This window comes from Schistocerca serialis, chromosome 2 (assembly GCF_023864345.2).
Source record: "Schistocerca serialis cubense isolate TAMUIC-IGC-003099 chromosome 2, iqSchSeri2.2, whole genome shotgun sequence".
NCBI classification, from domain to species: domain Eukaryota; kingdom Metazoa; phylum Arthropoda; class Insecta; order Orthoptera; family Acrididae; genus Schistocerca; species Schistocerca serialis.
The window spans coordinates 146,512,471-146,529,946 of NC_064639.1; the positions used below are offsets into that span (position 1 = coordinate 146,512,471).

The window sequence follows — 17,476 nt, forward strand, 5'->3', positions numbered from 1 at the left end:
GCTGTACTGTTTTCATCTAAACTGGATCCTCACGTAAACAAACATATGCTGTTCGTTGCTCATTGGATACATTGCTGAAATATCTGGTGTATTCAGTTCACAGAAAGTGGGCCTAAACTTATGTAATACCATCACAGTGTTGTTCTAGCGTGAATGAAACTTTGACAGACGTTCAAACAGCGAAAGTTGTGAGCTTCTCTGGTAATCACTGTCAAAAAGTGTAGTCCATGTATCAAATCTCACAGGATAGGCAGTTTTTCTGATCTTGGTAGTAATGACTGCACGAGTTTGTATGTATTCCTGGCTGGAATGCTTGAAATGAAATGCAGGCACCATATTAATGCTGTTAAGATACACTTTATTGAGAACATGGAGATCCAGCAAGAATACATGTACACTAGACAGTTCTTCATCACAAACTGACAGTGTCGAAGATGATCTCCTCAAAGGCTCTCAACCAGTGACCAAAGTCTTATTAACCCTCACTTGCGTTATCGACGCTACGACTCCACGGATTCCCGCCTCCCCCCCGCCCACCATGCACTTGGGGAGTAGATACCGCTGTTGAAGTCAGCTTAGCACAGGTGCACATGATCAATTGTGCCGTGGCTGACCGCTATGCAGGCCACGGGTGGACAATTTCTCGGCAAGAGAGAAGAAAAATTATGGGATGTTGTGATCCTTGTGCTGCCTTGAGCCCTCGATGCCAATGTATCACTAAACTATTACTTTTTGGATGACAGGCTGTGATGCAGTAATGCTGGACACCATAAAGATTACAGAGTTTGGAAAATAATGTAGATTCAAACTGGCGAACTTGTTCAGTCATGATGCAGCCAGGGCAACTAAAACATGAGATCCACAAGTGGACAAGTACTCTTGCTGTCGTTTCTGCCATGATGTCTGGCAAGGATGTGGCTTTGACCCAATGGGTAAGGTAGTCCGTGGTGGAAAGAATGTATTGGAAACCTTTTGACTCTGGGAAGGGTCTGATCATGTTGGAAACGACCTTTAGGTATTTCATATCACCTGTGCTTCAGTTGTGTGTGCCATCCGATTGCAGTGTTGGAAGCTGTGAAAGTTTGAATCCACAATTTACAGTCTCATTTCACATGTGGCCAGACAAACAGTCTGCAACTAGTTTAGTCATAGGGCATCTTTCCAAATGTGACAGTTCGTGCAAGCTGTGAAAAACACGTTTCTGCATATTGAGTGGGACGAGAGGCCAGAGATGATTTTGTGACACATTACACCAGACTTGCACAGAGGAACCAGGAATGGCCCACCGTTCAAGTTTGAAACCAGCCGTAATATCTTGTAAGGGATTACATATTCTGTGTATCCTGCTGTTAGACTTTGGTGAGCTCATTGTAGTTCACGTCAACAGATAGTGCATTTACTCAAGAAAGTTAGTCAGCCATGACATTGTGCACAACGCTGAGGTGCTGGACATCAATCGTAAATTGTGTGATGCAGTCAAAGTGTCAGAGACGAGGGGCACAACAGTCTATTGGTGAACTACATATGGACTCTACCAGTGGCTGGCGGTCAGAATAAATAGTAAGTGGTCTTCCCTCAGCATTCTCTGTCATAAGCTAACGACTTACAGTGCTTCTGAGTGCGGCAGTGTTACTCATATCAGAAATGACTGACATAGGAGCTGTCGTCAGTGGATGAGCTAATATCATAGCATGTGATAAACTGAGCATAATTTGATCAAATGCTTGTTACATTTGCAGGGTTTTGCCCCATGGACATATGCCAGTGCATTTATCAGTGGGGTCTGAGTGGCTACTGCATGAAATAATCATGTCTGCAAAACTTATTCGCGACGAGAAATGGCATAATTTCTGATAATTTCTAGGCTGTGGGTGCTGACGGATGAGTTCCATGCGATGAGTCGTGGGTCGAATCCCGTTACAACTAATGGAGTAGCTGAGAAATATTGTTTAGAATTTACTATGTTGGCATTTTTCGTTGCTTATCACTATACCAAAGTATTTCAGTGTCTCGAAAATGGGTGTGGTGTGTTCATACAGAAAATTTAGAAAAACCAAAATATCGCCCAGGTATGCATGACAGAAGGGAAACTTGAAGAGGATATCGTCAATTGAGCATTGCCGTGTTTGGACTGCATTTTTCAAACCATGAGGCATGAACAAAAGTTCTTAGAGCAGAAGTACTGTTATTATCGCTGTTTTGGAATTGTTCTTAGTAACCAAAGGAATTTGTAGGTAAGCTTTTTTACCGTGTATTACAGTGAACATAGAAACACTTGCTAAGGTGTGAGTAAAGACTTGTATGCTCAGTATTTTGTAGCTATCAGGGATTGTGCAAGCATTGGCAGCCCGAGAATCACCACATAATGTTTACAGTCCATGTTTCTTAGGCACTAGATTAATGGGCATAGCCCAGGTGCTGTCAGACTGTCTGACAATGCCTATTTGAGGCAGTTCATCGACAGCAGTTCTGGCTGCTTGTAGCCATTTGCTACCAGTCTGCTTGATTTGTGGTGCTGGCGCCATCTGAGGTGTTGCAGATAAGAATGCATTACATTTAGCTCAGTTTTTAACAAAAGAATTGTGGCATGCAATTCGCGATTCTTCCTGTATAGTCTGAGTTTCTCTTTTCTCACTTCTTCATGACTTGTCGTGGCCTTCTGTATCTTCGATTCTGACAGTCGCTGAGTAGCTGTAGCCAGATGTCATATGTAGATCAAGCAGCGGATGCTCAAAGACCAGTGTCCTCAGAAGATGACTGTCCATAAGGTGGCGGACTACCGGTGATGCCAAGCAACGGTGCCGACTTGTAAAAAAATATTTGGGGGGATGGGGGGGGGGGGGGGGGGGGGGGGGAGAGGCATACTGAGGGTCTTGCCCCGGGAAATTTTCTAAATTTTTTTATGAAAAATAGTGAGTTATAAAGTTTTTATAAGCATTTTAGAGCCATAAGATCAACATTAGAACCCCGAAAACTGGATTCTCGATAACTCGACACTTCGGGAAACTCGACAAGCCTGACACGTTTTTTGGCTTTGAAAAAAGAAACAAAACACGCACAGCACTTTCGTAAAAAGCTAATTTAATTTACAATAATAATCACGCTTATAGACTATTACAGAGTAGTGAATATATAGCTCTGAAAAGACTGAAATTATATTTAAATAAATCATTAAAAGAATAAAACAAAAATTTTGCTGTCGCCTTAATAGCACTTTGATTAATAAGTGAAAGAGCTAATTTAAGCTTACTTTGAATAAGGCTCAGGGTTCACTAAATAAAAACATCATCTCAAAGTTAATGTTTTAATACAGTTAATACAGTATGCCTAATACTTTCAGTCAAAAAGTATGCAAATAGCGGGTTTTAATTGGGACTTACACCCTAACGTGCTTTTGGTTGTACATCCAAAACCAACTTTTTTAGTCCTTTCAACTTACCTCTCATATTCGAGGCACCATCATAGCACTGTCCTCTTATGTTATCCATTGACAAATCAAGAGTAAAAACGTCTTTTAAAATACTACACAGAGTTTGTGATTCAGTGTTTGTGGTCTCATATTACCCAACAAAGTCTTCGTTTATGATTAAGGAATCATCAACAGTACGAATACAAAAGACACTTGTTCGTGAATCAAAGAATCACTTGTTTCGTCAACCATAATAGAAAAAAAGCTCAGTCTTCTTGATTGAAGCCAATTCCTTTCTCTACACAGACTTTCCTAGTCGATCAATGATCACGTTTTGAATATCGTGGGATGTCCACTTATACCCCGAACGCCCAAACCAATGCCGGCCTGTGAGGATGAGCGGTTCTAGGCGCTTCAGTCTGGAATCGCGCAACCGCTACGGTCGCAGGTTCGAATCCTGCCTCGGGCATGGATGTGTGTGATGTCCTTAGGTTAGTTAGGTTTAAGTAATTTTAATTTCTAGGCGACTGATGGCATCAGATATTAAGTCCCATAATGTTCAGAGCCATTTGAACCATTTTTGAACCCTAACCAATCTTTAAACTCAGAGCTCCAACAATTGAAAAAAAATTGTGTTTACATCTTCGTGCCCTCTAATTGCTAGTCCTTGTCGGCATATAAATTGCACACCTCAAGAGCTAAACGGCCTTTTTTCATATCGCTATCTAACTGTTCATTTAATTGGGAGGCCACACTTCAGTTAGTGATAGAAATTAGGTTCGGAACACCTTCCTTATGGTTCAACATATTTTCATGAAGACGGAATTGTTCCAAAGTTTTTTTCCAGTTAGAAAAGCCTATGGAAGTAAATGCATCTTCTTTTGGATTTGATGCTTGGACAAACCAATCAAAACAGAAAAATATCACTATAGCATGAAATTTACTTTAATGATTTCAAATATTGAGCTTTCATTTGTCTCAAGTAGTTTACTCTCTCATGACTTTTTGGTCCGGTGTTCCCCTCACTGTCTAGTGCTAACCACTTATTTTTTTCATCTTTCATTCACAGCTCAAGTCAGCATGAAAGTACCATGTTAATATAGCTATGTCAGTCATCACAACAGAACTGGTATCTTAGTCATTGTCATGAAAAACTTTGTTTTTTACTCAATATTCTGTGTGGTTGGAGCAACCTCATGATGACAGGGTTGCATACTGCATTTAGGCATGTTATTTGTTATTTAAATTAATATAGCTTCTTGTATAAGATATACCTAGTTCTAGAAGCCACTTGTCCATCTGATGATGGTTTTATTTAATTTGATTTTCTAGACGTCTTCAGTTACAGCTGATTATTTGGGTTAATATAGACATGTACATCTCTCGTGTTCCTCTGACACAGTAATGTCCACAGCTGTATGGCATTTTTATGCACTGGGTTGTTTACATACTACAAGAGGAGCAAGTCATTTTTGTTCCATTAATAGGAGAACAATTTTAAAAAATTGTGTTTGCATACAGTATTGCATATAGCTACCAATCAGTGCCATGAAGCTACATAACTAATACATAAACAAATAAGTACAAAAGGATGTTGTTAATGAGTAGTACTCAATTGCAATATACACACTATGTGATCAAAAGTATCTGGTCACCTTCAAAAACATACGTTTTTCATATTAGGTGCATTGTGCGGCCACCTTCTGCCAGGAAAGCCATATCAGGAACCTCAATAGTCATTAAACATCGTGAGAGAGCAGAATGGGGCACTCCACGGAACTCATGGACTTCGAATGTGGTCAGGTGATTGGGTGTCACTTCTGTCATGCATCTGTACACAAGATTTCCACACTCTTAAACATCCCTAGGTCCACTGTTTCAGATGTGATAGTGAAATGGAAACGTGAAGGGACATGTGCAGCACAAAAGCATACAGACCAGCCTCATATGTTGACTGACAGAGACTGCCGACAGTTGAAGAGAGTCGTAATGTGTAATAAACAGACATCTATCCAGACCATCACACAGGAATTCCAAACTGCATCAGTATCCACTGCAAGTACTATGACAGTTAGGCGGGAGGTGAGAAAACTTCGATTTCACGGTCAAGCGGCTGCTCATAAGCCACCCGTCACTCCAGTAAATGCCAAACAATGTCTCACTTGGGGTAAGGAGTGTAAACATTTGACAATTGAACAGTGGAAAAATGTTGTATGGAGTAACAAATCATGGTATACTATGTGGTGATCCAATGTATAGGTATGATGAATGCCTGGTGAACATCATCTGCCACTGTGTGCAGTGCCAACAGTAAACTTTGGAGGCGGTTGTGTTATGGGGTGGTCATGTTTTTCATGGATGGGGCTTGCACCCCTTGTTGTTTTGCATGGCACTACCACAGCACAGACCTACATTGATGTTTTAAGCACCTTCTTGCTTGCCACTGTTGAAGAGAAATTCGGGGATGGCGATTGCATCTTTCAACATGATCGAGCACCTGTTCATAATGCACAGCCTGTGGCGGAGTGGTTACACGACAGTAACATCCTTGTAACGGACTGGCCTGCACAGAGTCCTGACCTGAATTCTATAGAACACCTTTGGGATGGTTTGGAATGCCGACTTCGTGTCAGACCTCACTGATCGACATTGATACCTCTCCTCCGTGCAGCACTCCGTGAAGAATGGGCTGCCTTTCCCCAAGAAATCTTCCAACACCTGATTGAACATATGCCTGCAGGAGTGGAAGCTGTCGTCAAGGCTAAGGGTGGGCCAACACCATACTGAATTCCAGCATTACCGATGGGATGCACCATGAACTTGTAAGACGTTTTCAGCCAGGTTTCCGGACACTTTTGGTCACATAGTGTACTCTTACTGTCAGATGGTACAACTCCCAGAATAGCCAATAGAAACACACATTAAAAAACAGAACACATCATGGTCTTAAAAGAGGAAAATTGTTGAGGGAAATATGAAATACAGGTTACTCAAAACCCTTGTTAGAAGTGCCTTCATGAGCTGTAACTCATTTCTCCCCTACCCCCTCTGCTCTATCCTACCACCCAACATGTCCTTTCCCTGTATGTTATCACCATTTCCAGACTTTTTCCTCCTCTTTTTTTTTTTTTTTTTTTTTTTTTTTTTTTTTTTTTTTTTTTTTTGCTGAAGAAGCAACCTTCCGTTCCAGAAATCAGGGGTTCTCTTTACTTTATTTCTTATCTGTTAGGAGATGTAATTCCTGAAGATAATAACTATTCAGTTCATCTGTCTCTTTGTTAATCTGACAAATTTCTGATAGGAATTTTCAAGTGCACACAGAAAACCTTCTGCAGCACAAAAGTAGACTGCAAATAATTGTCATTCAAATGGAGCTACCATCTAATGTTAGTAGTTGAGAAAACTCTATATAAGAGCTATAGTCTAACACATATTACTACCCATTTAAGCATAACTTGAGTTAAGCCTTTTCCCACTCCTGTGGTATAAATTTATTTTGTGAAGGATCACAGTGTCAGTTTTTGGAGCTACCAAGTGTGCTCCACATATTTTTTTATTTTGGCTTGTAATGATAACATTTTCCAGAGATATTTAAATAAGAACTTTAATATGTTTGTGTGTGTCATCACCATATTACAATCATTTCTTCTGTACATTTCAGAAGGAGGGTCTTGGTGTTCTGCCAAACAAGGATATACAAAAAAAAGGACACCACACAATTTTTTTGAAAATGCTGCTTATTGGTAAAACAACTGGAATTTTGTTTGTGGCACACTTGTTATTGGCTGCGCCACATGAAGATATGAAATACACACAGGCTCCACGTAAGTCGACAGACACTGTAAGAAGTATTTCTTCTGTTTCTCATGGTGTAATTGTTAATCAAACAGTTGACAGGTGTGCTGCCAGTCCACAGTTTCCAACAGTCCCAATATTTTGGCAAACAGACATATCACCATCATCAGGTGCACTGACAAACTGAGCTTCTGAGGGTGCATGGCCGACTTACATCCCCTCCCACTGCAAGCCATTCCTTCTGTGATCCATGCCTGAGGGTAAGTGTTACCAGTCACATTGGCATTTTTGGTGGCTTCGACATAATTTCTCTGCCCACACCAGATCATTGTGTTTCCTGAGCGTCTTCTTAATTAGACCCAGTGCTTGTTCCCAAGCCTTCCTGAGATTATAGCCACACTACCAATTAATAAGATTGTCCCTGGTGCAAATTTTCTTGGCTTCTCTAATGACGCTGCCCCTGTATTTGGAAGTCTGTGCTAAAATCCTGGTACATGCTACAGGGCCCATCTCAGATGCAGAGTGTCTGCCACAGGAACTTGAGCACCTCAGAACTGTGTATCAAAAAATGGATATTAGAATGATAATTTAAACACACTCTTGCTCCACCACCACAGTACAGCCTGTGGAGACAGAAGAAAATATGGAGGAAAAGGTAGCCACCGCATTTATACTATACACCAGCATGCTATTGGAAAAAGTTGGATGCGTACTGAAAATGCACCATGTAAGAACCATTATTTGCCCACCAAATAAAAGACAGGCATTATTTGGGGGTGTCAAAGATTACCTTGGTTTGTTGAAGGCTGGGGTATGTCAGACTCAGTGCCAATGTGGCAAGACATATATTGGACAAACAGTGTGCACCATCAGTGGTCGATGCTGAGAAGACCAGTGGCACACTTGAATAATGTACCCCAATAAGTCGGCAGTCACAGAGCACTGTTTGTTAGAGAATTACTCTATGGAATATGGGCATACCAGGATTTTTGTGCAGACCTCCAATGGGACAGAGTCATTAAAGAAGCCACTGAAATTCACACAGGGATAATCTTATCAATCAGGACTGCAGCTATAATCTCAGCAAGGCTTGAGAATCAGCATTGGGCCTAATTAAGAAGATGAGCAGTAAACTCAGTGATCTGGCAAGCAAGGTAGACGGAGAAACTACATCAAAACTGATGCTGCTGCAAGTCTCTCCACAAGCTCAACTGCCGATGCATGCCCTCAGGTGCGGACCATGGAGGGAATGGCTTGTGGTGGGAGGGTATATAAGTACACATCCTCAGGAGCTTGGTTCATCAGTGCATCTGATATGGGTGACATGTTGAGTGCTGAAATATTGGGCCCATTGACACTTGGACCAACAGTACACTCGTGGACTGTTTGATCACTGTAAAAAGTAATTTTTAAATGAGTACTGATTAAGGCATATAAATTAATTAAAAGATTGAACTTAATTCCTTTTTTTTTTTTGCAACAGCCAGATTACGAAGAAGTGGTGGCTATCCTAAATTTCCCTTTACAAGCCCTGTGCCAGTCATCAGTTGTGGAACAAGAGAGGTTGAGCACCATCCACACAGGAATGGAGCCCCTTATCCTAAGATTGTTGGTGGCACCGAGACCTCTTATGGAGCATACCCCTGGCAGGTGAGTTAATAACAAAGTACTAAAAATGGTGCAATTATGAGACCAGTGAACTAGTACTTCTCATAGGAAACTTATGTATGGGGTGGGCAAAAAGTCTTTACCAATTGTAGGCTGATTGTGATAATTATAGATACAAAAACCAGAGTTTACTGCTATTAAATCAAATATCTCTGACATCATTCTTTACTAATTCTAACTTGTTGTGAAGATGTTTTTTAATGAAGAGAGGGGCTTTGCTCTAAAAATGTCATACGAAGGTGATTATAATGTAATAATAACTGAGAGGACTAATAATTACAACACCATTTCACCTACAAACAATGCTGTCTACAATTTATGGAAATGTTTATAGAAACATGGATCTGCAGCAGGTTGTCAGATATCACACACCGGTTGCCGCAGATCAGGTAGGCCATGATTAAGTGAAGAAACTAAGCTTAAAGTTTTACAAGACGTTATCTAGTGTCCTAAAGTGCCTCCTAGCAGATTATTTCTCAGACAGGATGTTTCTAGAACTTCTGTGCAAAGAATTTTACATAAGGCCAAATTTGAACATTGCATAACTCATTTCATACATGGGCTATTGGGAGACAGTCATGACCATAGGCTTCAGTTTTGCAAGACAATATCAAATTGATTAAGAGATGTGATAATGAGTTGTATCAACAAAGATGGAAAACAGTTCAAGAAAGAATGTTATAAATAGCCCTATAACTTCTATAAAGTGTTCAGTTATTTCAAAATTCTGATCATTTTATTTCATATTTAGTTAGGTTATGATGGTTTAGTGACTTTTGACCCACTTTCATCTACATCCACACCTGTATCTATGCTTCAAAGTCCTCTGTGAGATGCATGACTGAGGGTACGTCTCATTGTATCAGTTATTAGGGTTTCTTCCCATTCCATTCTTGTATGGAGCAGTGAAAGTATGACTATTTAAATGCCTCTGTGCATGCTGTAATTAGTCTAATCTCGTCCTCACAATCCCTATATTGGCGATATGTAGAGGGTCATAGTATATTCCTAGAATCATCATTTAAAGCTGGCTCTTGAAACTTTGTAAGTAGGTTTTCCATGTATAGTTTACGTCTGTTTTCAAGAGTCTGTCAGTTCAGTTTTATTAGCATCTCTGTGACATTCTCACATGGGTCAAACAAACATGTGACCATTCATGCTCCCCTTCTCCGCATGTGTTTAGTGTTCCCTGGCAGTCCTCTCTTGCTTGGGTCCCACACACTGAGCAATATTCTAGGAGGGCTCACATGAGTGATTGCCCTTCTGCAGTATTCTTCCAATAAATGAAAGTGTACCATCTGCTTTACCCATGAATGAGGCTGTGTGATCATTACATGTCATATCCCAACAAAGTGGTACAGCCAGGTATTTGTATGAGTTGCTGATTCCAACTGTGACTCGTTGATACTGTAATCTTAGGATACTACATTTTCTCATTTTGTGATGTGTACCATTTTACATTTATGAATATTTAAAGCAATTTGCCAGTATTTACACTACTTTTAAATCTTATCAAGAACTGACTGAATATTTATGCAGCTTCTTTCAGACCACACTTCATTATAGATAACTGTATCATCCACAAAAAGTCTGTGGTTACCATTAATATTGTCTGCAAGTTCATCAATATACAACATGAAGGGTACCAATACATTTTCTTGGGACACACCAAAAGTTACTTCTACATCTGATGATGACTCTTCAACCAAGATAACATGCTGCATCCTCCATACCAAAAAATCATCAATCCTACCCCATATGATTGTTCTTTGGGTAATAAGCATAGATGTGATACTGACCCAAATGCTTTTTGGAGATGAAGAAATACTGCCTGTAGCTGACTGCCTTGGTACAAAGCTTTCAGTATGTCTTGTGAGAAAACTGTGAGCTGGGTTTCAAATGATCGATGTTTTCAGAATCCATGCTGGTTGGCAAGGAGGAGTTCATTCTGTTCAAGATATCTCATTATGATTGAGCTCAGAATACATTCTAAGATTCTACAACAAACTAATGTCAGTGACCCTACAGTTTGGAAAGATTATCCAGAATAATGATTACATATTGTGACTTACCACACTTTCTAGTTGAAATGTGGAAACAACATTTCAAAACAATGATGCATTCTGGAGCATAAATGACAGTATGTATCCAAACACAAATATCACAAACTGAATATAACTTCCTATATTTTCTTTGCAGAAATCATGACAACAGTCCATGAATTTGACAGAGGCAGGATTTTGGTGTATTATCGTTCTGTGATATTGCTGCTCATGTTGGTCAGCATCCCACAATTATCATGTGAATATGGAGTCATTTGCTTCAGGACAGCCATACCCAGTGCCCTGCAAAGTCTCAGTGGCTAGCCAAAGAAGATAGGCATATTGTTGACTGTGGCAAGAAAAGTACACAAACACACAATGTAATGTCATCTTTAGCACTGCTTACTGTTAGCACGGCAACTATTATTGCAGTTTCCATTGTTGTGGCAGTAGAGGGAGATGTTCCAGAAGGGAGCCATCTAATAATGGGCACAAGGCTGACACCACGTCATCTTTTCAGACAAGTGCTGGTTCTGCATACAGCACCACAATGGATGTACCTGTGTGGAGGCTCTGCAACATTTGCAGAAGAGCTTCTGTGAAATTTGGAAGGTAGGAGACAAGGTACTGGCAGAATTGAAGCTGTGGGGATGGCTCATGAGTCATGCTTGGATAGCTCAGATGGTAGAGCAGTTGCCTGCAAAAGGCAAAGGTCTCGAGTTCGAGTCTTGGTCCAGCACACCATGTTAATCTGCCAGGAAGTTTCAGATCAGTGCACACTCCGCTGCAGAGTGAAAATTTCAATCTAGCAGCCCATATATATTTCTAATGTGTTAACAAACATTGCTGCACACCATCTTCAGGGTCTCTGTGATGTTATCTTTCAACAAGATAATGCAAGACCATATGTTGCCTGTGCTGTCCAGAATTACCTCAATAAGGAGGTGTTTGTCTGTTTACCCTGGCTAACATGTTCTCCAAATTCTCACCCAATAAAACGTCTGACCATGGGCTCTTGAGAGACTGGTATGCCACCACACGCTAGCCACTGTGATTGATGAACTACTCTGGTGTAGAGTTGATACAGCATTGTATGACATTCTTGTTTGTCACCCAGGCTTAGCTCAATTTGATATCAAATAGGACTGGAGTTACTGTTTCTGCCTAGTTGACAGCTCTCTGTAGCCTCCTAAGTTTCACACCCTGTATACTCCCAAATCACTTACAAATTTAACAATGTATTCTTCCTACTATACTATAAATGCACAATAAGCACAGTTATGTTATTTGATATACATTCTGGTGCTTCACTTTTAATGGCCAGGAATGTACTTGTACATACCTCAACTTGTTCCACAATGCTAAAAACTCTCCTTCTTGACAGAATCTACAGGATACAGTGAGTGAATGCATAAGAAATTATTTGACCTACAGTGATATTACCTCTATGGTGACCAATTTAAATACCTATAAACATCCTGCTTCCAATTCACTACTAGTTCTTCAACACAGAGCTATTAACCAGATAAGAGTGTAGTTTCCATAGACCATATTAAAAAGTAAGAGACTAATTGTGTTTTCACTTTAGCCTTCCATGACTCCCTCTATGTCTCAGAAGCAACTTCCAGTCCCTGTCTGATCTCAATTATGCCATCACTAATTACACACTGGCCAATTTCCAACTGTGGTGTAGATTTACACATAGCAGATTCTTCCCACCTTCTCTGCTTAATGGCAGCTTGTCATGTTTCTCTTGGCATTCATTGCATTAACATGTGTGTTGTAAGGCCTTTCTATGTGCATTATTAATGTTTTTTTTCATGAAAAATTACTAAACAGAGGCAATCAAGGCAGAATTGACAGAAACACAAATGGAAAAATAATCATGAGCCCTCATATTTTTCAGATAGCTTTCTTTGTGACACAGTAAATACATGTAGGTGAAGATGTTAAGTTGCTCCAGACAAAGATGAAACGTAAAACACAATATACTGATGATGATGAAGAAAAAAGGAGTCAGCAAGAAAGAGAGGAATTTATCAAGAATATAAAATAACAAAATCCCTAACATAAACACAATCCAGTCACATTAATGTGACCACTGCCTATGTTCAATGTGAACATACAATAATGCAATTATCACTTACAGAGAGCAGGTGGCAGCACTATAGTGAAGCATATATAAGGTGTGCCTAGGGGGGAAAGAGGTATGCAGAAAACAATGCAGTTGTTTCCAGAATGAGATTTTCACTCTGCAGTGGAGTGTGCGCTGATATGAAACTTCCTGGCAGATTAAAACTGTGTGCCGGACCGAGACTCGAACTCGGGACCTTTGCCTTTCGCGTGCAGCTGTTCTACCATTTGTTCTATATAGTTCGTTACGTTTGGTCTGGGCGGATGTCACAAGAAACAGACTGATCTAGACATCCAAAAGGGCATGATATTGGCCTTCTGTAAGTGGCAATGGTGTATGATGGCTGTGGAGATATATACAGGTGAATAGATGTGTGACTTCTGAGCAACTGACCATCCAGATGAATCAAGGGGATACCGACCAGAGTCTGTTCAGTGAATGTTGCTGTGTATGGACCTCCATAGCAGGAGCCAGGTTCATGCATCTACGCTGACTGCTGTTCATCAGCGACAAAGGCTGGAATTTGCATGCCAATACAACAACTGGACATCCAGTGAATGGTGACAGGTTGTCTTTTCAAATAAATCACCTTTTATGCTCCATCGGACCCAATGGTTGTTGACGTGTTCAGCCCTACAGCAGCTGTAGTAAGGGTCGAGACCTGAGGAGGGAGTGTTATGATCTGGGGAATGTTTTTGTGGCATTCCCTGGGTAATCTTGTCATTCAGGAAGGGACAATGGATCAACACAAGTATGTATCTATCCTTGGGGACCATGTCCACCCCTCACATGCAGTTTATTTCTGCCCAGCACAATGGCATGTATCAGCAGGACAATTCAATGTGTCACACAGCTTACAGTGTATGTGCATGGTTCAAAGAGCACCAGGATGAGTTTACCATACACATCAAACTCCCCCAATTTAAACCCAAATGAGAGTTTGTGGATGAACCTTGATCCAGCTGTTTGCACCACAGATCCACAACTGAGAAACCTAGAACAGCTGTCTATGTCACTGGAGTCGGCATAGCTCCACATCACTGTCAATACCTTCCATAACCTCACTGACTCTCTTCCTGCTGGTCTGTGCTGCAAAAGATGGTTATTTCAGCTTTTGACATGCACTCACATAAATGAGACTGTACCATATATACATATACACACAAACTCATTCGTAAGAGCATGGACCAGATTAACAGTATTATCACTGCTGATATTGGAGTCACTTCATTATTGTTGTTGCTTTGAGGCTATCAGTGTGGGAAGTGACACTCTTGACATTTATCTGCTCTTAATTTTCACCAGCTGTTCCTCCTCAGCTTCTTCTCAGGACCTCTCCACAGCTTTCCATTACTTCTTATGATTACTTTTATCCTCTGCTTTTTCATTGTCGCAGTTCCCTATTTTTGAAAAGTTATTAAGTGTTCTACACTTTCTATTGCTTTTGTTTGATTGTGTCTTTTCTTTGTCTCATCCTCTTTGTTTGTGCATTTATCTTCTATTTTCGTTAGCCATTTATGGATTATTATTTTCCTATGTGTTAACTAACAGCAGCTTACTGCTGATAGACTCTCTACTTGCATCCCAGGGGGATATTTCACTTCATATTCTTTGCTCCAGAACACAAGAAAGAAGTCCTTATCCTGGAGAAAATTCTTGATTCGTGTCGTCTGGTTGAACTAATTTTGAACTAATTTTGTTTTACTGTATGTGCCATGTTCTTATCCCCCCCCCCCCTCCCTACCTCCCCTTGACTTATTTTATTGGTTACACAATTTACCAAGATAATTCCAAGAATGGGGCACAGTATAGGAGTACACTATGTTGTTAGTTGAGTGTTGGGAACATGACACACAGTATTGTTCATATTGTGTCTAGTAAATTAGTACTGTTCTGTAATAATGTGAGAGGTGTTCAGTACTAAACAAGACAAACTGCAGAGGAAACTCAGTACTAATGGATGAAACTTTCTGTAGGCCAAGTTGAGAACTGCTTTTAAAGAAACATTAATAAAGACAACCTCTCTCATTCATCTCAGAATGTTGGATTCCTATAAAATATGTACATCAGAAAAACGGTGTCCGGTGATAAGACTTTTGTTAGCTATAGGTGTGAAACGAGCTGCAAGTTACTCAGTACTGTTGATACAATATGCTGAGAAGTGTTTAATCTGCAGAAATGTATATAAGCAGATTGAACATTTTAAACAATCAGAACAAACATCATTAATATTCAACCAACTATACAACTAAATGAAGTATCAAGCAATAAACTACAAGACTGCATAATGAATTTAATTGTGATGACAAACTTTAAAAAAATATTACACAATTCTAAAATGCTGGAACTAGAAATGTGGATTTAATTGGTCTTGAAAAGCTTAATTGTCACAAAATGTGTGAATTGGGTTCCAGGAGAGTTGATTTATCTCCATAAAGACAGCAGTGTATGCTTCTATTCTAAACTCACACAATAGTTTTTTATGGAAAGCAATAACTTTTTATACCATGTTATTAGTGATTAGTGATTAGATGTGGATTCACTACTCTGAAACTGAACCCAAATGGTAAAGTTTGAATGCAAACATTTGGACACCCTATCTAAGAAAAAACTCTAATCTCAGGCTAATAAAGCCATGTTAATGATCACCAGTGGCTCCCAAGGATCAAATTTTTTTAACTACTTAGAAGAACATGCTATGAAAATGTTTCAACATAAAATGCAAACTGAAATAAGAAGAAAACACTAGGTGCTCAAAAGACATTAGTCCAGTACAAAAAGTATTCTGCGTTCATTCTGACTAGAAAATATGAGACGTGATTGAAAATATTGAATGGGAGTGTTTCGCCATATTTACTTTTCCGAGCCAATCTTGTGCCATCCCCTTTTTACCTGTTCAAAGCATTTTTAAGCTTCATAAAATTTAAATACAAAAGTACAGCTAAACAATGTGTGCAAAATGGACCAAATGCTAGGCATTGAGGACATCACACACATCCATGCCCGAGGCAGGATTCGAACCTGTGACCGTAGCGGTCGCGCGGTTCCAGACTGTAGCACCTAGAACCGCTCGGCCACCCCCGGCCGGCTGATGTTGGACATTTAGAAATTTAAAAGAGATATGGAATAGATCTTGCTGGAGACTTCACTGAAAAGTTATGTAAGCTTAATTTTCACTGAATACTTTTTTCCCCACAAGCATTTGACTTCTTAATTATTGAACTTGTCTTTTACATGTTAGTGAAGTCAACATGTGAGACTGGGCTTATTTGGGAAAGCGTAGCTACAGAACTTGAAGTCAGCAAAAAAATCACATGATGTTTTTGCTGCTGTTAGTGTCACAGTGAGCTGAAACTGAAGGTATGCTGCTTATTGCAAAGGAGATGATAAAACTGAACTGCCAAAAAAATAATAAATATCTGTGAAAGAAGAAGTCCCAGTGACAAACTAATGCAGTACAGGATTTTGCTTACTGGTACTGAAGGAGTGTATAAATTTTAATGTAGATACTGGACGTGGTGGGGAGGGGAAGAGAGAGAGAGAGAGAGAGAGAGAGAGAGAAAGCCAGGAATGTTAAGCATTATGCACTATAGACCAGTGTGATGGACCAGTTTGAAAATCTCTGCCAGGAGCCTTTAAGAATCTGGAATTATGAGTATCTGTTTATCTCCTTTCTGAATGAGCAAAATAAATTAAAATTTTTCTTGTCTGCTTGTCAGTGGCTGTATATCTCAAAGGAAGTACAATTTTGACAGATGCTCCATTTCCATGTCAATCTAGATCTCCCCTGAAGTTAACTGATGAATAGCTTTGCGTAAAGATCTAGATCTCAAATAATATTAGTGAAGCAGTCCCACGTGATGTAAGGTATTTATTTAGTAATATTTACTTGGTGTTGCATTCACAGAATTGAATACCCTCCATCTTCCCATGATCCACATTCTCCAAAGTCAAATAAACTACCATCGTTACAGTATATTCTTTAACGTGAAAAATTTTGCCTTGATCCTTTTTGTGGATGTCAAGTGTCCTCCATTGTGCTAAATGCTTAGTATTTATGGCATTACATGACAGCATATGGCACAATGTGAAGTACAAGAAATCAAAAATATTTTTATTTATTGTCCTCTGAATCAATACTGTACATCACATGCACAGGGTCATGCACAAACATACATTTGATGTTGGACAAAATGGTTCAAATGGCTCTGAGTGCTATGGGACGTAACTTCTAAGGTCATCAGTCCCCTAGAACTTAGAACTACTTAAACCTAACTAACCTGAGGACATCACACACATCCATGCCCGAGGCAGGATTCGAACCTGTGACCGTAGCGGTCGCGCGGTTCCAGACTGTAGCACCTAGAACCGCTCGGCCACCCCCGGCCGGCTGATGTTGGACATTATGATAATTTGCTGGCATGAAGT

General features: G+C 39.9%; 1 protein-coding gene across 1 annotated transcript in view; it reads left to right on the plus strand.

Annotated features, from left to right (window-relative positions):
* The first annotated feature begins 7,076 nt into the window (after window positions 1–7,076).
* The window catches only part of LOC126455473 (mast cell tryptase-like), a 33,891-nt gene continuing 23,491 nt past the window's right edge, over window positions 7,077–17,476 (plus strand). Inside the window, exons 1-2 of the mRNA XM_050091227.1 lie at window positions 7,077–7,233; window positions 8,688–8,854. Coding sequence (XP_049947184.1) covers window positions 7,140–7,233; window positions 8,688–8,854 — 261 coding nt within the window. The 5' untranslated portion in view covers window positions 7,077–7,139. The remainder of the gene's footprint in view (window positions 7,234–8,687; window positions 8,855–17,476) is intronic.